Below are 26,955 nucleotides of genomic sequence, written 5' to 3'. Positions count from 1 at the left end.
CCCTCCTCAAGGTCAAACTGGAGCTCTTATTAACCAGCCCAAATTTGACAGGACACTTGTCCTTCTCATGGGAAAGAGCAGTTCCTATGCTTTTTTTCTAGCAAAAATACCAGAATCTTGATTGCAAGAGGTAGTGTCCCAAATGGATGCAATTCATCATTACATGGAACAAATCCTTCGACTTTATCTCTAGCTGCCAAGCAGCACAGCTCAGCGAGAGCAGGTCACTTGTAAATACAATAGTTAAGTGCAGGCAAGTCTGTAAAACAATTAACTTGATGAAGCTCCCCAGCACTTGAGTCACTTTGATATCAATAAGAAGATGGAGTGTGTTGGGTAGTAGAAAGACAAGCCCAGTTGTTTAAGAGCCCTGTGCAATTCTTACCAGAGTTAGAGGGATGATTCCCCAAACCTGTGCTCAGGAGGATGCTGAGGATGTGTTTTTCAGCTAGAACTGGACACTTGCAGGGGTGATGAATGCATTATAGAGCCTTTACCCTTGGGCCAGTGGTGTCACAGACCCCTGTCCCTAATGTCCCTTGGCCCATCCCTCATTCCTGCAAGCCTGATGGGCTCAAATTTGGGCTGCAACTTCCCCAGCACCAGCGCTCGTTATTTCTGACACCCTGCGGGGTTACATCCATACCTGCCACAGTAATAATCCGGGGAGGGGGGGCGGGCCTGGCTGCGCCACCGATAAGTAAGAAGCCGTGAAGGGGTTTCTCTTTGTAAGTAACTTTTCATTTCTCCATACGCCTATTGATCCGTGTCTCCCCTTCCCCGGCAAGCGCGGTGGCTCTCCAGCGGCCAGCTCGGCACCCCGGCGCCCCCCCCGGGTTTTGGTGCCGGGTGGGGGAGCGACTCCTCCCTCCCTCCCTCGGCGGGGAGGAGGGGGATTGCAGCGGGGTCTCCCTCCGCTCACTCGCTCCGGCTCCGCGCCCGAGGCGGACCCGCGCGATGCCGGGGCCGCGGGCAGGCGGCGCGGCGCGGCGGGGCAGCGGCGGCGGCGGCGGCGGCAGCGGGGTGGTCCCCGCGGCCGAGGCGGTGAGTGCAGCGCGGCGGAGGCGCGGAGCGGGAGCGGAGGGTGATGCTGGCGGGTGCTGCTGGTTGCGCTGAGGTCTGAGTCGTTGAGCCTGGGCTTAGATTTGGTCCAAAGCAAAGGCAAAGCCCGAGGCTTCTCTTGCCTGACTCTAAACATGCGCTTCCCCGGGACACTGGACTGGTCCCCTTCTGCTGTGCTCGGCCGGTTCCCGCTCCCAGCCCCGGGCCGCAGGGCTCTCGTTATCCTAAGAAAGCGGCCACGGGAGTCGGGGACTACTAGGGCCGGATTGTCAGGGGTCAGGCAAACGTGCAGCTCCCACCTCTTGCCAGAGACAGTGTTTGAAAAGGCTGCTTGACGATACCACTGCGGGGTCAAACCGCTCAGACGCCGCTTTAGGGCAGCAGAGTCCTGGGAAACAGAGCAAACAGAACCCAACCCTCAGCCGCGAGTAAGTGGGTATTGGCTGAAAGGAAACCCGAGGGTTTCTTGGCGATATCTGTGTGAGGGAAAGAGTTAAAGAGGGCTTTTTGTTGTCCTCGTTGTTGTTCTCGTTATGGAGAGGTTTACCATCATTGCAAGAGACATGTTTCCCATTAGTGCACGCTGTGAACTCTGTCCCGCAGCACCTGGTTAGCCTGGTGTGAGCCCAGGACCAAAGCCTGGTCCCCGGGGGGGTCTCAGCTGCAGCGATCGCTCCTGTCAGCAGGGAGAGGAGCCCCGGCCACCAGCCCATCGGCTGCGGGGCCAGAAGGGACCGTTACATCATTCACTCTGACCTCAGACAGCAGCGAGGTGCTGGCTGCGGAACAAAAAGATAATTGCTGGGGACTGGATCTCTGCACCGCACACGGCATTTCCTCTGACACTTCAGCTCTGACAAACAGACTCTGCCTTCCACAAAACATGAGATTATTGGCAGGTTCTCACTGCATTAATCGCTTACACAGAGATGCATGGATTACACGTAGCAGCTTCAGAGCTTCCAACTATAAAGCCTGGAAGCGTATTTTACATACCAACTGATCCGCTTTTCCATTGTTCCTCCTGCTCTATAAAACTAGGGCTGCTAGCAGAAACGGACTCTTTTCCAATAAGAAAGAGCTTATGGGGGGTGGACGGGGAGGGCAAAATTAGTTAAGAGGAAAAAACTCTCAAGTAATAGTTACATTTTGTTTGAAGTTGTTAAAATAATCAAAATTGCAGATAGGCACGTTTTTCTCTCTCTTCATCCGGTTTCTTTCTTTTTAACCTCTCTTTGTTTTTCTGTTTCTGGTGAGAAAGTAGGAAAGAAACAAAAAGAAAAGAGTAGGTGAGTATTTAGCGGGAAAGTCAGGATGCTGACTGCCCCGAGAGCAATTGTCACTTTACTTAACCTCTTTTCAAAGGTAACCCCTCAATATACATTGAAAAAACGCTCTTTTCTTTGGACATGGCGCAGCACCAGCACTTGCACCCACAGCATGAGGCTGGATCTGTCATGCTGCACTTCGATGTTCAGTCTTGTCTTCTAGTTTTATGGATCTAGCCCCCCACTGTTTTTCTTATGCCTGGTACTTTTTCAGACTACCAATGGTCTACAGAAGGCAGTACTGACTAGGGCTCCTCAACTTACATCCTGCTTTTTCTTATATTAACAATGCACATAAACCCCTTGCATTGGCACGGGAATGGAGTATCGCAGGAGCGCAGGGCTATACTGGGAGATGATCCCAAAAGACAGGAAGGGTGTATCGCCTCCCCAGCCCCATCATCCATCAGTCCAGTGCACCATCTGCTGCAAACCAGTGGCTCCTCCTGGGAGCTTGAGAAATCCATGTTTACTGTGGATAGTCATGGATATCCAGCTTGCATGGTGTGGGAGGAAAAGGAATGACAGTGTTTGTGGCTAATGAAGTCCAGTGCAAAGCAGCATGCCACAGTAATTTATTACCTTGGAGAGCAGGAGCATGATGCCAGACAAATAACTGGCCCCGCGGGAGAGCAAGACACTGGGAAGGCAGGACCAGGAGGGGAAGAGGAGGACGAGGAGGAACCTCCCAGTGCCATCGCTGCTGGGGACAGCAGCAGTGCCCAGCAGTGTTTGTGGGGGGCATTTGTCACAGCTGGCTCTTAGAGTGCCTGCAGCAGGGCCCCTGCAGGGGCTCTTAATCACACTGATTGCACAATCAATAAAGAGAACCTCACCAGTCCCCATAAACAGGCTGTTGGCTTTTAAACCTCTTCAGATAAAAATCTGTTTCTTGCTGTGCTGTTGGAAGTTCAGAGCAACTGTGCTGTCTCCAGCGATGCTAGTTGCACAAAGGAGCTCTGGAAAAGGTTTTAATATAGATGAGCTCAAGGCAAATTCCAGTCTAGTTATTCCATATAGGCCTGGAGCCACTCCTTGGGATGGCTAGCTTAAATAGAGAGTGCTGGTGTTTATTTCTGAGGAATTGCTCTCTGCCCACACTGATTCAACCAAAACCAGACATCTTCCTCTTCCATGTATTTTAAGTTCTTTACCAGCCCGCCTGACTGAGCCAAACCAACCCCTCACCCTGGGGAAGTACCTGCAGGGCAGCTCTTGTGGGTACTGCTGGGGGCAGCAGAGCAGAAGGGCACAGGACAGGCCCCAGGGGTACAGAGGTGCCCTGGTCCATGGGGGACAAAGGGGCAAGGTCCAGGCAAAGCTCATTTAGAGGACCAATTTCCCCCCCAGCAACCCTTTTTCCCCCCCTTTTTGGTGGTCTGGTGTGCCAGGCTGGCCACAGCTGCCCCTTCCTGAGCCTGCTTCGCGGGTGCACATGCATAATGTGGCCAGGGAAAGCCCCTGGGAATTTCAGTGTGTCCCCTGGGTAAATCTGGTGAAGGAAAGGCCGCTCTACCTGCCAGCACTCCTCCTGGAAACCCCCCGGGCTCCCTTTTCTGCTTCTGGTGTCTCATGAAATTTGGTTTAAGTGACCACTGAATGTGAACCGTGTGAAATTTCTGTGTTCCTGCCAGTGACGGATGCTTTAAGGAGGAGAAGGAAGGACATGGGTTTGCCATTTTCACAAGGACTCTTTCCCAGTGTCACGGAGAGGGAGTGAAAAGGCGTTTAGTTCATCTTTCAGGTTTGTAGAAGTAGGTTTGGTAGGTGTGGGCGCATTTCTGAAAGTCCCAAAGAAACGAAAGTCCAAGGTTTTAGAAACGGGTTTAATCTTCAGCTAGTGCTGGTCCTTGCCTGCTGAAGAATTTGGCCACCCAAAAGTCTCTCCAGATGGCAAGTCACATCCCTGTATATCTCTGAAGGAGGTGACACTTTGAAAGGCTTTCCAAATGAGTAAAACCAAGCGATATGTTTGCATCTATAAACCAGAAGCATGTGGTTAGCCTGTCTGAGGAAGAATGACTAAACTCTGGATTTTCAGTTTTTGGTGGAGTGCTTTGAGCTAATAAAGGAGTTTTGCCTTCTCTGCCAGTTTCACAAAGCAAATAATTTGGTGCCAGGGTTGTTCAGCTCTCTCAGTACCCTCTATCCCACCACAATGTGCAGTGCAGTGGGATAGTTTTCAGGCTTTCTCTCCTGTTTTCCTGATTAAGGTGGAGTCTTCAGGCAGTTCTCCTTGTGGGTGCCTAGGATGGAGCCCTTATGTGGTGCATGCAGGTGATTTCATTAAGCAAATGGATCCTAGTGAGTGCACCTGGAACTCTGCCATCTGCAGATGCCCTCCTTGCATTGTCTGCTGTGTGTCTCGGGGTGAGAGCAGGTTACAGGCTAGTGTAAGAAGGGCTGGAGCTTAGCTTGTGGCAGATCCTGCAATATCCTCCATGAAACAAGAAAAGATTTCTGTTAAATGGAGGAAACCCCCTGAAGAGAGAAAGTATGATGCAATTGATGGTCAATACTGGCATAAGTGGGTTCAAATTCTCCAGCTCTTGGAGCACAGGGCAAAGTTAATTTGGCTTCTCTGTGCCTGCTGCAGTCTTTCAGTAAAAATCATATGTAGGTTTTTTTTCCACCAAAGTAGCAGCAACACTTGGAAATAAAGGTTTTCTTCATGATAACACGTTTGGTTCGATAAATCGAATAAAAATGACCGTCCTCTCCATGTGAATTAAAGACCAAACACAAAATCTGACAGGTCTAAGTCTGTCCAGGTCCAGGTTTTGCACCACCAACCTGACATTGGCATTGTCCACCTGTACTGGCTTTCTATGGGATTTCCAAAGAGGACAGGGAGGTTTTACTGGGAATCGCGCAGGAGGGTGGGAGGGGATGGTGTCCCCAGTAAAGATGCTCAGTAGCCATGAAGAAGCACGAAGGCTTCCCAGATGGCTCAGCAGTCCCAGAGGGCTAGTGGGATCATCTCATTCTTGCATCTTCTTGCATTGACAAGGACTCAGTGCAGAAGGAAAAAATATACACCCCTTGTGGGAACTTTTATGCAAACCCCTCTAACAAGACATTAGTTTAATTTTTAAGGCCATAAAAACTGACTGCTCTTTCTATGTGGGAATAGCCAGTTCCAAACCCCTGGGCCCTGATCAAGTAATTTATTGCTTTTATCTGAAACACATTGCATGCTCTGGATTGATTCTCCACACCCCGGTACCTCCACTTCCTAGATTCAGTCCTTTGCTACTGAATCTCGTTAGGCAACCTCTCACCCCATCCAGACAGGATTTGTTTTCAGTTCACCAAGAGCAGAATCACCTAGAAACCTAAGGAAGGGGATAATTTGGAAGGACTTCCCACCTGTCTCAGCTGGCAGCCAGCATGCTCCTTCTAGAGGTGACAAGCACCAGAGCTGGGTGAATCAAGGAAGATCTGCACCCCATCCTCACTGTTGGGGCTGGGGCCCTGCTTTCCACCTCTGCAAGGAGGCAGCAAACTCCCACTGGCTGTCCCTCACCAGAGCTGGGTCTGCTGAAGCACAGAACCCTGCTGCAAAGCACGGCGAGTTCTGCAGGGCCCATCGCAGCTCCCCACCCCACAGCAGTGACACTTGGGTTCATGCCTCAGCCTCTCAGGAGACGCTCCAGCATCACAGCCCAGAGCCAGGTCTCACCCTCCCTCATATTCGGAGTGAGAGGAGGAACATTTGGGATGTTTTCACTGATCCCAAAATGTGTGCTTTTGTACATGCGTAACTTGAAACATATTGCTCATTTAAACTCTGCTATATGCGCTTGGTAAATGGAATTGCGGCAGCTCTAGAATAACAAGAATAACAGTATCAGAAATAATTTGCTTTACAGTGGTTCAGAGGAACAAACTCGTTCTTCCCCACAGTGCTGTGCTCTTTCTTTGCCCTCCTGGTGACACATTGACCCAGACACCCTGAGCATCGTGCTGTCACCAGCTGTAACCCCCATCCCCATCCCGGGCGGCAGTCGCGAAGGTTGTGTTTCCCTGAGCATCCTCTGTCTCCTCTGCATGGAGCATGCCTCTGGCTGGCTGTAGGTGGTTCAGAAGTGGTTCCTGGCTGACCTCTCGTTGCCACTTGCTGGCAGATGTTGTGCCAAATTAAGGAAGTAGTGTCTGCCCTCCCACGTGCAGCTTGTTTGGGAGTCTGCTCTGAACAGTGGGTTTAAAAGGAGGCGGGATGGCAGACAACGCTGACAGTTCTATAGGCTGATATGGCAAAGCTCGTGATACAAGGAAGTAAGCTGGGGAGAAGGCAGACATGTGCCTGGGTCATCCTCACTTCCCCTGCAGTGTGCAGCTGTCACTCTATCACCAGAATGGTGATTTACCCTGGTACTGCAAACCAGCGATGGACAGACAAGCCCCTGACATGTACCATATTTTAAATTGGAGCGAGAGGACAACCCCCAAGCTGGAATCCTGGTGGGCTCAAGCATGAGGACAACACCCTGCAGCATCTGAGGAGAATCATCTTTCCCCAAAACACATTTAACTCCCCGTGCTCTGCAGTTCTACCATGAGAGCAACGTGGGCTTTGTCACATACTGACCTTTTGTTGAGCAGCTGACTTCAGAAGAGCTTCTGGTAATAATGAGTCAATGTTTATCAAAGAAAAGTCCTGCTGCCTGATACCAGGTACATGTGCATAATAAGCAATTTCAATGTTAATTTCTTTGACTTCCGATTGTGTATTTTAAGGCATTTGTCAAAGGCAGCCAGCAAAAAAGGCCATGGTAGTACAAGCATTGTACTTGTGCTACCAAGTACAACTATTGCATTCAGAAACCAGCTCCTCTGCAGGTATGAAGCAGTGTCACCTACTCCTGTCACTCAAGATCTCAAATGCAGAGAGGCCACAGGAGTAAAAATATACCAGTGTCAAACTGGTATAAACCACGTATAAACTGGGAGTAAATATCCCAGTGTCACTCCTGTCTTCCACTGTTCCTAGCAGAAAGGGGTTTTCTAGTCTTTCACCGCAGTGCTGCTGCAGCTCACTATGTGTACCAGCACCTTTCCCTGCAATGAGAGTGGGTGCCTTCTGCTGCTGCTTTACTTTTCTCTGCTGATAACCACCAGAAGCATTGCTCATCTTATCTGGGATACTGCATTTGCTTTGGGTTACATAGGCTGTGGCACCATGGGGAGGATCTCATCCAGCTCGACTCCCCATCACAGGGCTTCACAGAGCTTGGTCCCTGACACCCTCCACCGCTTCCCTGGGCAGCCTGTTCAAATGCCTGATCACCCTCTTTGTGAAGAAGTTTTTCCTAATATCCAATCTCAACCTCCCCTGGCGGGAGCTTTGTGGGAGCTTTGCTGAATGATGAAAACTGATAACAAACTCATTCGCATTTTCAGCCCCTCAAGACTGTTCCTTCCCGACGGTGTTCAGCGCCATCGCTCTTACTCAGCAAAGGTTTGAGCAAGCCATGGTTGCCTTCACCCAGGTAGGTACCTTGTGAGCCATATACACCATGCCTGCACAGACATTTAATGCCCAGGAGCAAGGTGATATACCTTAGCTTGCCCATGCATATATCCTGTGCTGCTGCCCTCCCGCCAAGCCTGTGTGAACCTGCAGGAGCTAAGCCTCTTCTGCCCATCTGTCCCACCCCATGACAAGGGCTGCCAGGGCTGGCTGCTTGTTCATGTTAGTTTCCACCTATGCTGTTGACAAGCCTCCCCTGGCGGTTTCCCCTGCAGAGCATTTTGATTCTTTGCTTTCCAACTGTTTTTCTTTCTTTTGGGTAGCAAAGCCTTTAAAACAGGCGGAAGAGTTGGCTGTGACAGCATTTACTGCCTTATTTTGCTATAGGTCATGGCTTGCCTAGCCAAACCAATGGTAAATTTCTGATGATGTTAGTGCCAGTGCCTCCTTCCTTCGCTAAACTGATTTCCAGTAAGCAGAGGAATGCTGTCATTTGAACTGCAGCTACTTGTCTGCAGTGCCCAGCAGATTCCTCTTCTATCCTCTGATAAACTCAGTCCAGCTAGTCAAATGGCACTGCTGACTGGGCATGGTGGTGCTGCAGGTAGGCCTATTATGTGTTAAAAAAAGAGCTTGCAGAGGAAAGACAGGAAAGGCAGCAGTATCTTGGGTCTTCAGGTAGCAAAAGTCTGAGTCCTTGAGCATTCCTTGCTTTGGGAATGGGGCAAGCTGTGCTGTATGAGCACTTGCAGTTCATTATTCTTCAGTTACATGTTTCTTCAGAGGGAGCACATTTTTTGCCTTCCTTTCTTGACATGAACATCAGGAGCTGTCAGACTGTGAGAAAGGCTGAGTTTAACACATTTTCCTTTCGCTGGAAACATTCCTGATTGAAGTCTGCACAGCAGCTCTGTGTGACACCTCCTGGCTTGCCATATGGCTCCATCTCAGAGCCCAGAATCATCCTACAGCCTTGGGGGGGGAAGGGTGTGTGGCAGGTGGAGCTCAAACACTGAACAAGTGCCAGGACTCACTGCTCTGTTTTCTTTGATGCCATAATCTACTCGGTGTTACAAGCCCTACGAACTCCAGGAGGCTGCAGGGAAAAGGAGCTGTTGATGTCTCTATAGCAAGGAGACAGCAACATCCCTGTGTTGGCTGGTGATAGGTGATCAGCTGGAGGGGCAGTTATGGCCCTCTCTAACCTGGAGTCCCTGCCTCCTCCAGCCTCTGGCTTTAGCTTTCAGGCCTCTTTGTGTGAGCAGACCCGTCTGGGCAGGAAAGTGGTCCCAGTGCCTCATCCCCCCTTCATGCACAATACGGATCCTCCCTCTTGTTTCTGCAGGAGGCAGCACTTACCAAGAGCACAGTGCTGTGATCCACGTTGTTGCTGGTGCCATCAGCTAATCTGCAGCTGGTGCCAACAGCTAATTTGTCTGTGGCCTGGGTGTATGGAGGAGGGAGGTGTGCTCTGGCAGTCTCACCCATTTCCTACCCGTCCAGGCAAAGCCAATTTAAGATATCTCAGCAGGGCAAGCGAATGTCACGTGCCAGCACTGGGAAAGGGAGGGAGAGGGCAAGCAGCAGCATCAGGAGAAATGCACCAGGCCCTTGGGACCTGAGTTTGTTTGTGCTTCAGGCGTGCAGCTCCTGGGGTAGGGCAGAGCAGGAGCTGCTGCTCCTCCAAGCAGTGGTTCAGGTGTATCTGCTGCCTTCCTTTGCCCCAGACCTTGCCTCCTGGCTGCCCAAGGAGCATCACTCTCCAGGCAGTGTGGGCACAGAGCTGTGATGGTTGTCACTCTCAGCATCTCGCCCCCTGCCTGACTGCCTGCTTTGCCTATCCCTTGAGCTGGTGCTAACCCTGCTGAACAGCCTGGGCAGAGCCCCAGCTGCTTCATCGGCACCTGCCTCACCACATTAATGGCCACAAAGGGCTTGAGTCAGCCCATCTCCCAAAAGGAAGTATCATTTCCACTGAATACATTTGAGTCAATGAATACACAAAACCTCTGAGGTGCAGAAGAGGGTCACGTGAAAGTAAGGTTAAACCCAGCTTCCTTCGTGCTGCAAACACAGTCCCTCCCCGAGACCTCCCAGCCCTGTGGCCAAGCCGCTGGTGGCTTCACTGTGACATGAAGCAATAGAGAAAGCCCACAAAATCCTATGGAAAGAGCCTTCTGCTTGTCTGTGATCCTTAGTGTTGGAAGGGACCTTTGGAGATCACCTGGTCCAACCTCCCTGCCGAGGGCAGGGCCACCTAGGGCAGGTTACATAGGAACATGTTCAGGTGGGTTTTGAATGTCTCCAGAGACTCCACAATCCCCCTGGCAGCCTGCTCCAGTGCTCTGCCACCCTCAACATAAAGCAGTTCTTCCTCATGTTGAAGCAAAAAGTCTTGTGTTTTAGTTTATGGCCATTGCTCCTCGTCCTGTCGCTGGGCACCACTGAAAAGCTTCTGGCACCACCCTTCTGGCCTTTGAGATATTTATATGCATTAATGAGATCCTCTCTCAGTCTTCTCTAGACTGAACAGGCCCAGCTCCCCCAATCTCTCCTCATAAGAGAGATGCTTCAGACCCCTGATTATCCTTGTGGCCCCCACCTAATAGCGGGAGAATTGTCACAAGTTGGAATTGTCACAAGAAACCCACCTTCATAAAGCTGTTACCTTTCAGGATTCAGAGCAGTCACAGACGGAACATACCCTGGATTTTTCTGTGCTGGTAGTAAGCTATACAAATACCACAGAGCACTTACTAGAACATTATCTTTCATAGACACCATACAGCAAGGATGAATTTCAAGTGAAGGTGAAAGCCTTTGTGGTCTGGTTGCCAAACCCATGAACCACCCAGTCCCGACTGTTCTTGGTCTAAATAGTGATTTTCCTTTTTTCCTACAGAGGTTCACAAACTGACTGGGCTAATGCAGGTGATTGTAGTAACTGAACCATATGTCATCTTCAGAAAATTGATGAGTTTGCTCATCTTGCAGATTCAGCTTCCTAGAAACTAGGTTCCTCCAGCTGTCAAACCAATTCCTGGTTGCAGTGGCATGCAGGATACGCTTAATCAACTAGTGCAGATCCAGACTTTGACTGAAGAATTAGCCTGTGAGATAAAGTCACTGCAGTGCCTTGTTTCTGGACCTACTGAGCAATTATCAATAGCATTAGAAAAAGGTAACCATAAGTATACTCCCATGCTTACTTTGTGGTTATTAACTAACATGCCAATCAGAAATCCTTTGGGTTTACGTTGGAAAACTAGCAATGACAAACTTCAAGTAGGGCAAACTTTTTGTTTTAAAACACATGTCCACCATAGCAAACTGAGATCCTGAAGGAACATATTCCTTGGGATGTTGTCTAGAGGATATTTCCTGAGAGCTGATGTTTATTTTTGTACCAAGCGTCTTTTGTACCTCTGAGGCTGAGTTTGCGTATTGCTCATTAGGTGCTAACTTCATTGCCCACTCCCGGCAGGGAAGACATTAAACAAGGTGCATCCTCTTCAAACATTGATGGGGTCAGGATTCCTACCCCAAAGGTTTTCCACTGGGTTTTCCAGTGAGGTCATGTTGGAGAGCTCAGTGGACCCAGACCACTTGCCATGATTGCAGGTGCAATTGCAGGAGATGAGAAGAGCAGTGTACTGAAGTTGACACTCAACTGGGCTTTCATGAGAGTGAGGCAAGTCTGATCTGCAGCTTTTATCCTGACATTGGAAAAGTCATTTAAATTAACCACTGTCTTGATTTCCCGCATGATAGTGAAGATAGCACTGCATTTCCTTGCAGAGAGAAACATCAGTTCTGGGGGCTTCTTTGCATTGATAGAACAAGGAGTGGGGGAGCTTGGGCTCTGCGTTCTTTTCTGTGTTGTCCTGGCTCCTTCCTGTGCCCAGGCAGCCAGGTCCGAGCAGGGAGGCACAGCATGTACTGAACTCTCCTACAGAGATGCTGGATCCCATCCAAACACTGAAGATCTGATTCCTGTCATCATGCAACCAGATTTAGTTGCCTGCGTTTTCCCCCCAGTGGTGTGACAGACTTGCCTTGCCAAGCTGAGAAAGCTCAGGGAAATGTCTGCAGAGATGCAGAGGGCACAGAGATGCAGAGCAGGTGAGTCATGCAGCCTGGGGGCTGACAGCAGAGACCCGAGTGTGGAAGGTTGTGGTTAAAGGAGGTGGGAGGGTTTCTCGCTGGCCACAGGACTGAATTGGGCAGAGGCAGATGAGTCAAGTGAAGGTTGTTGCAAAACAACCTCTCTGAGGGTGAAATCAGTGAGCTTCAGGGTAACATTAGGGAGTTTTATGGGTCAGCTCAAAGCTTCGATTTCCTTTCTGTACCCTCCTACTACTTCTTGACAGCCATGCTGCTCCCGCCCTTCACTTTTCATTCACTTCTACTCTCTTCTTCCATTTTTCACTATTTGTGTGCTTATATTAGCTAAATGCTTTAGCTCCCTTGTTTAACCAGCTGATGACTGTGAGTTTTCTTTCACAGGCTGACTGACGGGAAAATAATGAGTAAGAAAATAACATTATCATAGCACCAGCTGTGTGGAAGCAGAGTGGGCAGGGTACTGCTTTCCAGGGGAAGAGCGGGCACCCACCCCCTGCTCTGGGTGATGACCTGGATCATCTTCAGCATGACATTTGGCCTCTCTGCACCACAAGTCCCCATCTGTAACATGGGGTTAATAATGCTGCCTTTCCGCATGGGGATGTGACGAGGAAAGGAGTAGTTAACAGCTCAGCACAGTAATGGGGCTGATCCATTTGGAGGTAGATACAAGGCAATCCGGAACTGCAGAGACCTGGGGCAAACCCAAAAGATGAGGTTTTCCAGGGTAGGACTTGCCCCTTTATTAACTGTTGGCATAACAGGACTCTGATCCATGCAGGACCCCTCTCTTTTTTTATAATACAAGTAACAAGTGAAAGCACTTCATATTCATTGAGAGCACTTTACTTGAGAAAGAGTTCTGTGAAAACAGGCCTATTTATAAACACAAAATTAACATATTCAGCTTTGCATGCAGATGAGTGCAAAACTGTTCACAGAAACTGTTCTGATGAGACTCAGAGGTTGGCTGATACTATATAGAAGGTGTCTGCTTTCTTTGAAAATGTTAGGTTTTTCTTGAAGAAAAACCCAATACTAAAAATATCACCCAAACTATAAAGCTTCTCAATGGGAAAAATATGTCATAGTTGTTGACAGACACCTTAAAGCTTTCATTCTACCTATTTTCTAACTTTCATGTGAGTTCTAGAAACTTGAGCTGTGTGACTCCCCTTTGTACTTTTGATAAATTACAGTCTCGTGGAAGTTGCAATCCGAATTTATTCATTGAACACCAAACCCATAGTTTTCACACCAGGAAAGCTAAGCATGATTCGAAACAATATTGCCCTGCCAGTGATGGATGTCAACGCACACATATGTGTGGCTCCAAGACCAGTTGCTGGGGGCTGTGATCGGATGAATTTGATGGAGTGAACTGGGAGCTGAGGCATCTCCTGTATAGGGGTCAGCCCACAGCAGGACAGCCTGCAGAGCCGCACTGCTGGCATGGCAAGAGGTGTCCAGGTTGCAGTGGACGAGCCCATCAAGGTATGCATGCAGCTTTAAGATGACTGGAGGGACTCCAGGTGTTATTGCCTTGTTCCTACTTATTGCTATTCCCTGTCTAGAAGTTATAGCCAGCAGCAAAGGCTGGTGGGTGGGATCTCACAGCCCAGGTACCAAGTCTGCTACTTCTATATTATGGTGCTGAGTGATGGGGTTTGGAGTAAGCTGGAGAGATCCCCCTGGAGAAAACCTGGGAGCACTCACTTGCTCTGTGTTACCTGCAGAGCAGTGGGAGCAGTGTGACAAGCAGATGCAAGTGACAAGCAGGATCTAGCTGCTGGGCAGCAGCTGCTGCCCTCCCAGAAGCTGAACTGTACAGTTGTTTCACACAGGGCAGAGTTTGTGCTTCCACCAACACACCTTGCTCAAAGCAGTAAAACTTTATTATGTGTTCAAGCCATTCAGTTGCAACCAGCTAAACAGCTAACAATTTCATTTCTAAATGAAACTCCTAGGCAAGCCAGAAAAGGTTTTTGCTGACCTTTCTGCACATGCACAGCTATTCCCACCTATGCGCCACAAGAAATCATAGAATCATAGAATAGTTAGGGTTGGAAAGGACCTTAAGATCGTCTAGTTCCAACCCCCTGCCATGGGGTTGGAATACCTTGCTCTAAACCGTGTCACCCAAGGCTCCATCCAGCCTGGCCTTGAACACTACCAGGGATGGAGCATTCACAACTTCCTTGGGCAACCTGTTCCAGTGCCTCACCACCCTCACAGTAAAGAACTTCATCCTTATATCTAACCTAAATTTCTCCTGTTTAAGTTTGAAACCAAAATGTGCAGGGGCAAGTGCAATATTGCTACTGGACACATCTAGGACTTAGCTGAGTCCAGCAGTACTGCAGACATCTGGACAGACTTTATCCAGAAACAGCCAGCGTTCTGTGGCACTCACAGGATGCTTTGAGAATACAGGATTCAGCATTCTTTGGAAAAATGTACCTAGAAAGGAGAGCTTGTAAAAGGCCTTAGAAGGATGGGGCTTTCAGCGCTGTGTCCCTGTCAGACGACTGGTCTGGGAAGAGATAGCCTCAAACCGAGAGATGCGCTGATGAAAATCAGGGGCATTGCACTGCAGGTCTCTGTGAAGGCTAATTAACACCCATGACAGCTTACATCCTGTCTGCTGATGGAAAGGAAATACGCTGTGGGCGTCCCAAGGCTGACATTCATGCCTGGCATTTTCCCCGTGCTGCTGCAGCGGGGTGGGCAGCACAGCCGGCAGTGTGCTGGCGCTGGGGGGTAAGAGGCAGCAGCATTGCTCTGATGGGGGTGCCAGGCTGACTGGGGGGACTCGTTGCTGATGCCTACCCCTAGTTAATTGCTGTCCCTTCCACCTCAGCAGTTTTCTGCATGACGTTTGCTGCTGCACTTGGCAATCTTGGAAAGGCACATACACATACAGCCCATTAACGCGCAGGAGAACCCGTGCTCCTGAGCCTGCTCTGGAAACTGTGGCCATTACTGGTGATGCCTCCAGGGCCTCCAGTCAGGACCTGCCCATGCTCAGCAGCACAAGGCAGCCTGCGGAGCTCTCCTGCCACCAGAGCACGGCTTGTCAGGGCATCAGCTCTGCTAGCAAATGAGGCACTCCTGGGGACTTTCCTCATCACTGGCACAGGATTATCCCTCTTACAAAGTGTTCAGGTGTTCCCAGCACAGGTCTGCCTGAGCCAACCACCTCTTGCCAGCAGCTCCTCGGCGCTATTGGGAAGATGGCATGAGCTGGGTGCCCCTAGCAGGTGGCTTGGACGAGGTCTCCCTGCTTGGCAGGGCGATAGCCTTGAACAGCAAAGACATGGACTGCCCTGCACTAGGTCATGCCAGAACCAGGCCATGCAACATGCTGACATTGTCACAGCCTGTGTTTGGTGTCTCCCTTGCCATTGCGCTATGAAGGACCATTCTCTGCCCTGGGCCAAGGGCATGGGCAGGACCTGGCCATGCTGCCAGTGCAGCCCCAGTCTCCTTAGCTGCCTTCCCCACACAGCAAACCTGCTTTCCCCCTGTTTGTTTCACGGGTCAGACCTGGGTGTGAGATTCCCTGGTGCTATGAGAGCATTTGGGAACAGCACTGATTATCTCCTCTAGCTGGGGCTGCCCTGTGCAGCACCTCAGCCCTTGAAAGGGTTTCACAGGCTGCACAGGACAACCCTGGCTTCCCCATGGATGCTGAAGACTCGCCTTGGCTGCCCACAGTGCTCTCCCCAGTGATAAGCTCCAGCAATGATAGCAGGCTCAGCTTAGCAGGGCTGAGCTAAGCCAGGTAACACTCATCCTCCCTCAACTCAGGTGTGGCTGAAGCAGTGTCTGTTCCCTGAGAGAGAGCCTTTGGTGCTCACTGAAGCTGGGAATGCTGGGCAAGTCTTACCTCAGTAGGGTGAGATGGTTCCGGGTTTGTTTGGAAATTGGCTTCAAACTGTGCAATGGTGTTAGCCCGTATGGGCTATTTCAGCCACTGTCATGAATGGAACCAGAGGGTTTCCACCCAGTCCCTGCCTGTGCTCTCACATTTGCCAGGCTTTTAAGCCCAGACACACAGTTATCCAGTGCCTCTGCTGCCAGGCAATCTCCTGCTAGCCAGGCCCAGGAGAACTTAGCAGCCAGGTTCAGCAGAGCATGGGTGCCTGCAGCACATGGCTGTGAGGGACCCAGAAGGGCTCTGTCCTTAAGAAAACCAAAGTCGAAATGTGTAAACTCGTTCAGGCAGCTCTTACTGCTTCAGACACCTACTGCTTCTCCTCTTTCTCCCATCCACGCATCACCTCCCACAAATGGCACGTTTTACTTCAGTCTCCACAAAACTGGTTAGTAAAAGTTAAATGTCAACCAAAGCAGCAGAACCCTTGCAATTCTGCAGCAGCCTGGAGCTCCCTGGTACCCTGCAGGCAGCACAGCACGCAGGGGCTCCGGAGGAAGCAGCGCGTACCGGGTGTGTGGGTGAGCTCCTCTCATTGCACAAGAGGAGGGCATTACTGGAGTATCGCTCCTGTTTCTCATTCCACACGTGACGCTGTCACCCGCTCTGCAGAGGAAAAAGCATGAGCCGAGTCGTGAGCGAACGGGAACAACCAGATGAAGCTGCAGTTGGCTGACGTAGGAGAACCTTCATACGTTTGAAGGCATGCTTCACACCGTATTGCTCTGACTCTGCTCTCTTTGAGGTCTCTGAAGATTTGAGTGTCATGGGAAGCAGATGTAAATGTGGTACAAAATCCATTTGTGCTTCTTTACCCTCCATGAGAGAGGGCAGACTGGAAAGCGCAGGATCCCAAGTAGGTCTCAGCCCGGTTCACTGGAGGATCTGCAGCCATGGACAGACCCTCAGTTTGCCAGAAGCAAATGTCCTTACTGCCTTTCCAGGGCAAGTGCAAGCATGTGTAGGCCACCCAAGCCAACGGAGGACCCTGTGGTACTGCAGACAGGCCTGCATGTTTGGGGTTTATATGGAAACACAACCCCCCAGCTGCTGGACCTGTTATATTCTCAAACACCAACCTCGTCTTCTCTCTTTTCCCAGGCAGCAGTCACATCCCAGGAAGCTAAGTGGATAGCCCAGACAGATAACTACAAAGAAGATTAGGATATGACTCATTTTATGTGTGTGGATTCATTCATGTAGGGGAAACAGCTGCCACAAGGGGCTCTTGAAAGTGTGAGAAATAGGCATTAGGAGAAGTTGTAGCTGTACAAGCTGGGAAAAATAAGATGTGCAAATAACCACACTGTTAATAAGCCATTGTGAAAGTTAGAACTGCAGTGAAAAAAACTTCAAGTTAAATAGGGGTCTCTCTGCTGAGATCTCCAGGAGAAAGGAGAAAAGAAGAGCCTCCTGAGGCGGTGTACGCATTAACTAAACCAGAAGTGTTGTAGTCAAACGCACATGGCTGGCTGGGCTCACTCCAAGACTAACGAGACAAAATTCCAGTGCGGACATGCAGCCAGACTGGATGATTTTGTGGACTCTTTCCTGGGTTTGTGGATGAACCTGTGTCCATGACACCTGTTTTCCTAAGGAAAAAAAAGAAACACCTCTCTTCTGCTTGACATTCCCTCATCCTGCAGTCCTCACCTGAGCACAGTTTCCATCAGTCTCATCAAAGTGTTGTTCACATACTCCTGCAAGGCCAAGGCCAGATCTCACCCTTGGCCTTTCTCCTGGCTCAGACCATGACTCTGATGTGCCACCACTTCATTGCAAAAACAAGGGTCCAATTGCAAGATGGGAAAAGAATAAGCGCCTAAAAGGGACCATACACATCCAGAGGCATCTAAAGAGACAACTCTTTGCTTTCTTAGGCAAGCAGCAATATTTAAGTACAGCCAGCCACACTTTGCTCTTCCCTGCCCCAGGGTGGCTCTGATCGCGGAGTCCCAGTGATGAGCATCCATCTGCCTTTGGCTAACAGCAGCAACCCTACTTGAGCACAAGAAAATGTGCACACTCATTATGTCTCACAAATATCGAGTTAAATGGATTTTCTTCTAATACTTCTGTTATTTTTCATATAATAACTCTAAAAATAATGCCTGAAACCCCCTACCGTAAGTGGTTATTGAAAAATAAGAAAAACCCCCAAGAAACTCTCCAGTCACTTATAAACAGATGACGGGAAAATCCTACACTTGACTAACTGTAGCACTGTGGCCAGGCCTTGTCTTTGGGGATTTCTTAAAGTTCAACTTCTGCATGAGCGAGCGAAGTGCCAAACCAAAAGTGAAAATCAGGCTCCGCTGGAGCCCTGCTGAGCCAACCACAGGTGAGATGGGTAAATCTGTGACTCCCCTTTTACTACCAAACCAAACAAAACAAACAGATTTTTCCAGTGCTAGCTTGAAGAAGAAATTTGAAAGAAGCTTGATTTCTTAAGAACAGCTGCTCAAAATCTTACTTTAGCAGGCTGCTGGGGACTTCCTTGCTGAAAGTCAACTCACATTTTAAATAGTGGGTTTTCAGCTGAAGAAACTGCTTTTTTTCAGTGAAAGCATTTTATATTCAATTAAACTTTTCGTGCTACAGAAGTAATTTCCAAAACAGTTTCAATCTTCCCTTCATTTTGCAAAGAGACAAATCTAACCTATTTTTACTCAGCACATGTACCACTTTGATCCTGACAGGGGTTCACCATGGACCTGGCTGTGGGGAGCAGCTCAGTCAAGTGAGTGCAGCTGCCCCATCAGAACCTGCTCACTAACCCAGAGCCTGCAAGTGGGCATGTCACTGTCCCCATCCTCACCCCAGGGAAATCCACCCGCATCCTAACTTCACAGAGCTTCCTCATGGCGTACCTCTCCAGGCTGTTATGCTTAGGTTACAAAAATATTTCCCAGGAAAGTGGTAGCAGGTTCTTAGTTTGAAAAGGATTACCAGATCCCTTCAAACTGGTAACCTTCTCCTTGCACAGACCCCAGGTACCTGCTGTGTACAGGCTATGACCTGCTTAGGCAGAAACTTGGTCCCTGTTTCAGTTGTGGTGCCCTGATTTGGTTGAGCTCCAGGCACTACACTGTAATAAACAAGGTTAATAATAATGATGCTAATGGCTAGATCAACAACATCAGAGTCAATCAAGTGTGCCCACCCTCGAGCCTCAAAGCCAGCCTCTCTATATATAACATACTGACACAGTAACCTTTCCTTATCAAAACAGCTGGCGGTTCATCTAGCATTTAAGCGTTCAGCACTGGTTTTCAAATCAACCATCTGATATTTCCGGATTTATATATGAAAGGCGCAAGCTTTCACTTCAGGAGAGTGACTTGCATACAGCCTGTTCTAACCTGGAGGGTCACTGATATCCACTGCTCTTCCACACGGGCGTTCAGCCATAGGCAACTCCTCCTCCAGCTCCCACTTTTCTAATTGGACTTCTCCACTCAGACCCTGGTAACACAGTCTCTGGTTCAGGTGCTATCTGATGAGCAGGTCCTTCAAAATAAATGGAGGTGAAAGAGCTGAGGAAGCAGCTCTGTTTATTTTAAAGAAACTTTGAAATATAATAATTCAGGAGGGTACTGAAGGCAGAACGGGAATTTCACTGGACAGGCTTGGTCTGAGGGGGTGATCCTAGCACAGTTACAGGGAACTCCATGGCACAGAAAAAGTTAGGTCCAACCTTTACATACACTTCATCCACTTCATAGATCATAAGTATTCCTGTAGACTCTTTGCTGGGTGAAGCATTCATTTCAGGGTCCCAGGTCTTGGTTTCTGTAAGCTTCACAGCTAGAGGAAAATGAAGGAGGCTAGGCCCCGTGAGGGGAGCGATGCTTTCTGAGCCCTTTATCCTCACAAAAATGCATCAGGAATCTCGTACACTGTGTAGGCCGTTATTTGGACAATGCTGCCACTCTGAACGTGCGCCAGCTGGGTGCGTTGCAATACATCCTGTGAAAAGAGCCGGCTAGTGACTTGTACCAAAGCTTTTGCCCAGTGGACCCGGACAGCTCTTTTGTAGCAACAGAAGCAGAGGTTTTCTCAACCCTAGCAAACACAAAGTGGGTTATGAAGTATGATGTTCCCCAGTGTCTGGTGTTTGGTTTTCAGCTGGATTTTGGGGTTATTTTTTCTCCCTGCCACTGTTCTGCATGCATGCATCTAAACTCTGTGTGGCTTATACATGTAGTAAAAATGTTCACGTCCTCCTCCTGCATTCTGTCCAGGTAATTGTGCCATGTATTTGGAAATGCACTGCAAATCAGACTGATTTTCCTTTTCCTGGCAGCACTGGAGGAAAGAACTCTGAGTGTGCTCCAGGTCCCAAAGGCTTTGATGTTTTTCTTAGGAAGACCTTCTCCTCAGGTAGAATTATCAGCCTAAGCTCTAAATCCTTCTGGGCAGAAAAAATACCAGCTTTTCTGAAAGAGTCTCTGCCATAGTCTTAAACTGCAGGCACCCCTGGACAGCTTTTCTCTTCACACAGGCGAAATATTCAGCCCGCGCACAGGTCAGCCAACCCACTGCACTTTGTTGGCTTTTCACTCTCCTCCTACATTCAGACAAGTTGGTGCTTCTTCATAAAGCCCCTACTTCTTAAATTACTCAGGGGGTAATGTAATTTATCAGTCTGAAGGTTTGGGAAATAACAGACGCTACACCTCCTGATTCAGCCTCAATTGCAATATTTGTCTCACTAATGGACAAAGTGCATCTTGTGTTTCCCATCAATGCTATTATTTTCTGTTGAGAAGTGACTGATCAGAGAAAGCTGACTGAAAAAGAACAGAAAGATCTACATGTGTTCATATGTAATTTCTTCTCACAGTCAGTTCAGATGCAGTTTTTAATTTCCATTGTTTGGGGTAATTAAAGAAGTTTCAGTTATTGTATTAGATCAGAAAATCCCCTAGATGATACCATGGCAGAATTCTTAAAATCAATTTGCAATGTCATTTCTGCTGAGAAGCACAAGAAGAGCAACAGTCTTTCCTGGTTCTTTGGGGTAGTTTATTTGTTTTGGGGTTTCTTTTCCTGATAGACCTAATGGCAATTGTAAATTTTTTCTTTGTTTTCCTTGGCTTCTTCTTGGGTGACAGAGGAAGGTGAACGGGAACATACCTGACACTTAAAGGAGAAGAAAGGCTGTGCCTCTAATGGGAATGCTTTCATCTACCTCCTTTAGCAGACAGCATTAAAAAACTATAACCTTCAAGGAAAAATAAAGAGTAATTAAACCCAGAATTTTGAGTATAAGCTCATTCAAGCATTTTCCATCCTGCTTATGTTGCATGAAAAGAATAAAGCAACAGTGGAATGCATTAGTCATTCTTTAACATGACTGTGTGCTGCTTTACACAGTACAACCAAGATAAAGGTCTCTTTGGATATGACTGAGAGAACTGAGTGATGCAAAAAGCATAGGCTCTGGCGGAGAGGAAGGCTCTTCTCCATTCAAGGACAGGAAGTCATCCTGCTGCCAGGACTTAACGCAAAAGGGCACCATATGTGTCACAGCTTGCATGGATTAGACAAACATTTGCTAATTGATTCTATTTTGAAGCGTAGAAGTTGCCCCAGAAGGATGCTCGTGGTCCTTACCAGCAACCTTTCCCTTGAACAATGTGCTCTTCTGCCCATTGGGACAGAAGCTGATGTACTGTTAAAATTGAAATGTTACCAGTGTGTTATCATTCCTGATTTCTTCTTATTTTTTTTTTTTTTTTTTGGCAAACAGTTTCTGATGAAATAAGAACCTAAATCAGCCTTCTCCTATACACTTCTGTCAAGAATAAAATAATTATTAATAAAATTAATAAACCAGGGACTTGGAAGAAAAAGCTTCTTATAAACATGTGAAAATCACAACTATTTCTGAAGCAAGTAGCACAATTCGCCATCAGAGATAGATAGAAACCTGGATTAGGTGGCTTTTGAGCTTGGTTCAACCAGCTAATTCCTACATTCCTACTTTTTATGTACACTGGTTTTACCCAGTGAGACGGCTCAAGCTGAAAATTCAGCTGTGTTCAAGGCTTCCATGAGCTGCTGAGTATTTTGATACAGAGGTTAGCTGTGGTCATCTGTAGGGGCTTCCCACCACCACACATCTTCACAGAAATCAGTTTCAATTGTAACTACAAGCAGAAGTTCCAGAATAGTGTAAGAAAGAACGCTCCCCAAATTGTTTCTAAAATTGGGAAGTAAGAGAAAGCTGGCAAGGCCTCCAGAGCTAATACAGATGGTAGACTCATTCACAAGGTATGCCATTCTTGTGAAGTGCTTCTGCCACCCAGATTTTTGGGCTTCCCCATCCTTGAACATATTTTAAATGTAATGCAAGGGGACTATGCTCGGCTGTTCAAAGAACTACAAGCCCCCAGGATCAGCCCTCACCACAGGCTATTTGAACATGTTACTTGGGGATTTGATCTGTAGACACCTCGACACAATCAACATAGAGAAAAAGGGGCAGGGTAGTCCCCTTAAATGGGCACTATATGGCTCAGAACTATTATGGACATGACCTACAAATGCAAATCTGTCCTGCATGTCTGTTGGTTTTTTTTTTCCCAATTAAAAATGACAGAATCGTGTAGGCACACAAATGCTGCCTATCTGCGTATATGGATGTCACTATATATAACTATGCATTTAATGTGATGGATCCTGTTGTCTTTACACAATGCATTTTTATAAGGAGACAAAGATAATGATGCTCAGGTAGCTCAGAGCCTCTGTTGAGACCCCCCTATATTCAAGTTTTCTTGTTCAATTTAGAATAATTAGATGTAATAAAAATAGCTTGTTTAGTGAAATATGGTCACCTACTTCAAAAGCAGAATCCTGCTTTATCACCATCAGCTCAGAGCAGTGGCATGGAGGTTGTCGCAGTTTCTCAGGGATCCAAGAGAAGAGATTTTGCCACAGTTTGGGATGGCTGAATGCTAGATGATGAAGCATGAATGTGACAACTGCAGGCTTTTCTCTGTGTTACCAGATAATCTGAAAACCCACCTCTGGCTTTTTCAGATATGCTGTGGTTTGTAATCGCTAAGTAGTCAGTCAGCTGCTGTGAGGATGACACAAGCGATGGTCATCTCAGCACTGGGAGAAGACTGAGTAGGGCAATGATGACCAACATTGCAAATGGAGCATTCTGGTCATGGGAATGAGCAACTCAGCAAATTTCTCAAACAGCAAAAGGCAAGTAGTTGCTTTCAAAAGAGTAACACGAGCCAAACTAAGTCACTTGAGCGGCAACAAGAAGAAGAGCTCATTTAAAAGAAACCAAGCATATCCAAGTTGTAGAAAACTTTCATGATTGCACAAGAAGCCACTAGTCACTGAGACAAGACACCGAGGAGATACCACAGATCATAGGATGCTGTCGGTCACATGAACCAGGTTGCAGAGAAAATCTCTCTGACAGTGCCTCTTAGGCAGTTACTCAGCAGATTAGCTGGCATGGACCTTGCTGAAGGCTATCTATCTTCCCCATTTTGTAGTGTTATGTATTCTTAAACCCTTGTTCTTAAGGGTCCTTGGCAGGGTTAAAGAAAGAGATGGACAAAGGCCCTCAGTCTCTGTGAGGTAAGAGTGGGAAAACTTTTACCTTTCCATACCCCAGCGTAGATTGTTTCAAGTCTAAAAATTATTCTACTTGGTCAGAATCATTCAAGGGGACAGATTAGAGGGAGTGGTTTTTGCCTCCTTGCTTGCCTAGTTCAGCACAAGGAAGCAGACCCCACTTCTAGTTTATCAGCCTCCCACATGCAAACAAAAACCTGCCAGTTTCTGAGGAGGAGGATGTGAAGAAATGTCACCAGCAATTGCTTTCTGAATGCATTGGTGCGCTGGAACGTCCTCTCACTGGCACTGCTATTACACAGCCTTCACAGCAGCCCCTTGCTGACATGTGCAATCACAGCTGCAGATCTGCCTCTGCTCTTATTCCTTTTTTGCCTTTCTCTTTCTGCTTCGTCAAACTGGAGGCATAAACCCAACTGCTTCCTGGGCCTGGGAACATTTTGTGCTCTCCATGCCCCGAGCAAAGCAGGGGAGAACCCAGCTTAGAGCATCCCTAGTGGCATGACGAAAGCCTAAAGCAGCTATTACAGAACTGTCAAGAAAAATCAGACATGGGAATCCCAGGCTTCTTTTGCATGGGAGTGGTACAGACCCATGCTGATGAAGGGAACCTGGGCAAGTAAATAAGAGAAACCTCACAGCATAAAAGAGTAGAGAACAGTGTAAGAGCAGGATGCTGCTGTTGTCAGGTGAACAGTATAGTTGCAAGGAAACTGGTGTTATTTCCTAAGAGCTGCACAAGGAGAATGTCTGTCTTTATCAGGAACTGAAAGCACTTTTATGTAAAGAAGTTGTTTTTATTCTATCTCAGTTTAATACTTCATCAGGGAAATAGGCTCCCTCTGGTTTTCCTCTTTGAAGGAAGCATGCTACCATTCAGGTCTCAGCTTTTGACCGCATCCTCTTTGGGTGAAAGCTATTATTTTGCACTGTGTTTGAATAGTACCTTGAGCAATAGGTGTTCAGTCTGTGCTCCTCCAGTGAACCCTTAGTGTTACCACACAAAAAACTGATTATAACAATCATCCCAAAAATTGAAAGTATGTTTGTCTCATGTTTCTATGATTTCAGTGTTGGGATACCAATGCTAGTGTAAATGGCAGGATGGAGGGAAAACCAGGCAGATGTCATAAGTCAGAAACCATTGCAGTGCCAGTCAGCATGTCTTCACAGCAGTGACTGTCACTGATTTCGCCATCCAAGACTCTGGGCCTCTATTCCCAAAGCTCTGCCTTGGTGAAATGACTCTCCCAGAGATGGTTCCCATGGTTGCCCTAAGAAGGCAACCTAGAATTGAGTCCCTGCTGCTGCCCTCTGCAGCTGGGGCACATCTTCTGCCTGAACCACAAGCTGAGCCTTGGTGAGCTGTGGCTTGTGTGCAGCAAGAAGGCAGCATTCAGGCGTGAAGAAGAGCAAGAGGTATTCATCTTCAGATGCAGTAGTTCTCTTAACCCTGTCTGGCCCACCAGCTTCTCTGTTGCCACTTTCCGGTGAATTTTGGTGACATTTCACACAGCTGTGCTGGGTTGTGTGGCATAGCATTCATCTGCCATCCTATCTGGGCTACCTCAAGCTTGTGTCAGAATGTGGAAAGTGAAGGCACCACTTTGTTTTTGGACTGTGACCACATTAGTTTGAATTGTTCTTCTCCCCTTTGTAAACAGGGCATGCAGTAAGTGTGCAGCACCACAACAGCGAGGCCAGGCTCGCAGGAGGGATACAGGATGAGCTGGGTGAGAAACACTTTACCCATCCCATGAAAAGTTTCTGAGTCTTACAATTTTTCAGAAGAAAATTCTGTTCAGATTGCACAAAACTCCCGTTTCCAAGGGTATTTTTCTAAGGAACTGAGAGGCAAGGTGAAAAAGCTGCACTGAATAAACAGAAGTAGAAAAGTCAGGCTAGACAGACAATGACAGTCACAAACTTACCAATACTGGGCCACTTTCCTGTCTTTTGTTGAAAACCAGTAAAATGAAAGTTAAATTCAGTGGGTGGATTTTAATTGCAACATCATTCTCTGTGATGTCTGTTTATGGATATGTTGAGCCTCTAAGAAATACGTCCCCATTAACTGCAGAAGTAACTTCCCTTCTGCCCCTCTTGCAGAATACATTCCAGGAAATCATGAGGGAAATAATATGTCTAGTGAAGAATCCATTTCCAGGAAAAAACCTCAGGCTGGATGGGCCAAAGATAAGAGAAACTGAACAGTGTGGAGGGGAAACATAATCACAGAAAACTGTGTGGTAGCCGCATACCTCAATGCAGAAGTAAAAGTATGTTAAAAAACATGGGTTGTGATGAGATGTATTAAATAATTTTGAAATAAGAAAGATAAGAACATTATTTACACTTATCTTCAGCCTAATTCTTATGCATTCATTTCAAATCCAGAATGAGACAAGGATCTTATTAAAAAACAGCTACGTAGTCATATGGTCAGAGACATTATGAAAGCACATTGAGTGAGGGCAGCTAGCATGGGTTTGTCCATGCAGCCATCAAGTGGACACTTCCCAATCACTTCCCAGTTTGATAAGATCACTTTCTTTCTTCAATGTAATTTCCAAGGTCCTTATTAGAGAAAAACCAGCCACCTTTATTGCTTTGTTGTGCAGGCACACGCATCCTTTCACTTCAAATTTTGTTGTTTGTGAGCCTGAGTTTGAAAGTTCTCAAGCTCCTGACAAGTAGAATTAGCTATGTTCATAAATCTGAGTGGAAGAAAAGTGACAACGCAGCTTAAGCCAAGTCCAGGGAGACGGCCATAGCTGGACAGCATTCCCACTAACATCATGGATTCTTGTTCCACTTCTGCTTAGGATAAAAGTGTCCACAAACAGGAGGAAAAAAGGAACAGTAAGAATTAATAAAAATAGCCTATAGACATGGTCCAGGAGACCCTTTTTTCCCCTGTTCTTCTTGTTCAGAGCAAGAATGATGCATAGCTTCTTCAGGAGTCTCTTCAGAAACCCTGCAGAACCATTCAAGCATGTCTTCCCTCTTGACAGTCTCTACTGTGGTTTTGATCTCCCTTCAAAAGGAAAAGCAAATGGAAAACCAGACATAAACAGCTGAGCAGCTGTAGGACAGGTTCTTTCTGCTTGTCACTTTTCCTGGGGTCTCTGACCTCCATGCTGCCATGGCTCTCAACTATGGACACTAATTGGGTAACTGGGGGTGATCAGAGCTTCTTGCTCCTCACTGAACACTTTCTTTTATCTTCCCAACTTCTGCATATCATTATATGTAACTTTCACTAGCATCTGCATTTCTTACTCTACTCCACCATCAGACCATGGTCTGAAAAGAGAAAATGAAAGAGAAAAAGAGAGTAATATCATGTTTGCATAGGTATTGAAGAATTCTTTCTCTCTGTTAATATTTACTGGGTATGTATCTTAAGGTCCTTTCCAAGC

General features: G+C 47.5%; 1 protein-coding gene across 5 annotated transcripts in view; it reads left to right on the top strand.

Moving 5' to 3' along the window:
* Nucleotides 1-719: 719 nt before the first annotated feature.
* TAGAP (T cell activation RhoGTPase activating protein) overlaps nucleotides 720-26,955 on the top strand; it is a 45,962-nt gene continuing 19,726 nt past the window's right edge. For 2 of the 5 annotated variants that reach the window (XM_030499675.2, XM_030499682.1), the window contains exons 1-2: nucleotides 720-1,044; nucleotides 7,794-7,882. In XM_030499675.2, coding sequence (XP_030355535.1) covers nucleotides 958-1,044; nucleotides 7,794-7,882 — 176 coding nt within the window. In that variant the 5' untranslated portion in view covers nucleotides 720-957. The remainder of the gene's footprint in view (nucleotides 1,045-7,793; nucleotides 7,883-26,955) is intronic. The other 3 variants (XM_030499676.1, XM_030499681.2, XM_030499678.1) reach the window with 3 other exon arrangements.

This window comes from Strigops habroptila, chromosome 10, assembly GCF_004027225.2.
Source record: "Strigops habroptila isolate Jane chromosome 10, bStrHab1.2.pri, whole genome shotgun sequence".
In the NCBI taxonomy this organism is placed as follows: Eukaryota; Metazoa; Chordata; class Aves; order Psittaciformes; family Psittacidae; genus Strigops; species Strigops habroptila.
The sequence above is the reverse complement of the archived record's forward strand: the minus strand, read 5'-3'. Positions and strand labels throughout refer to the sequence as shown.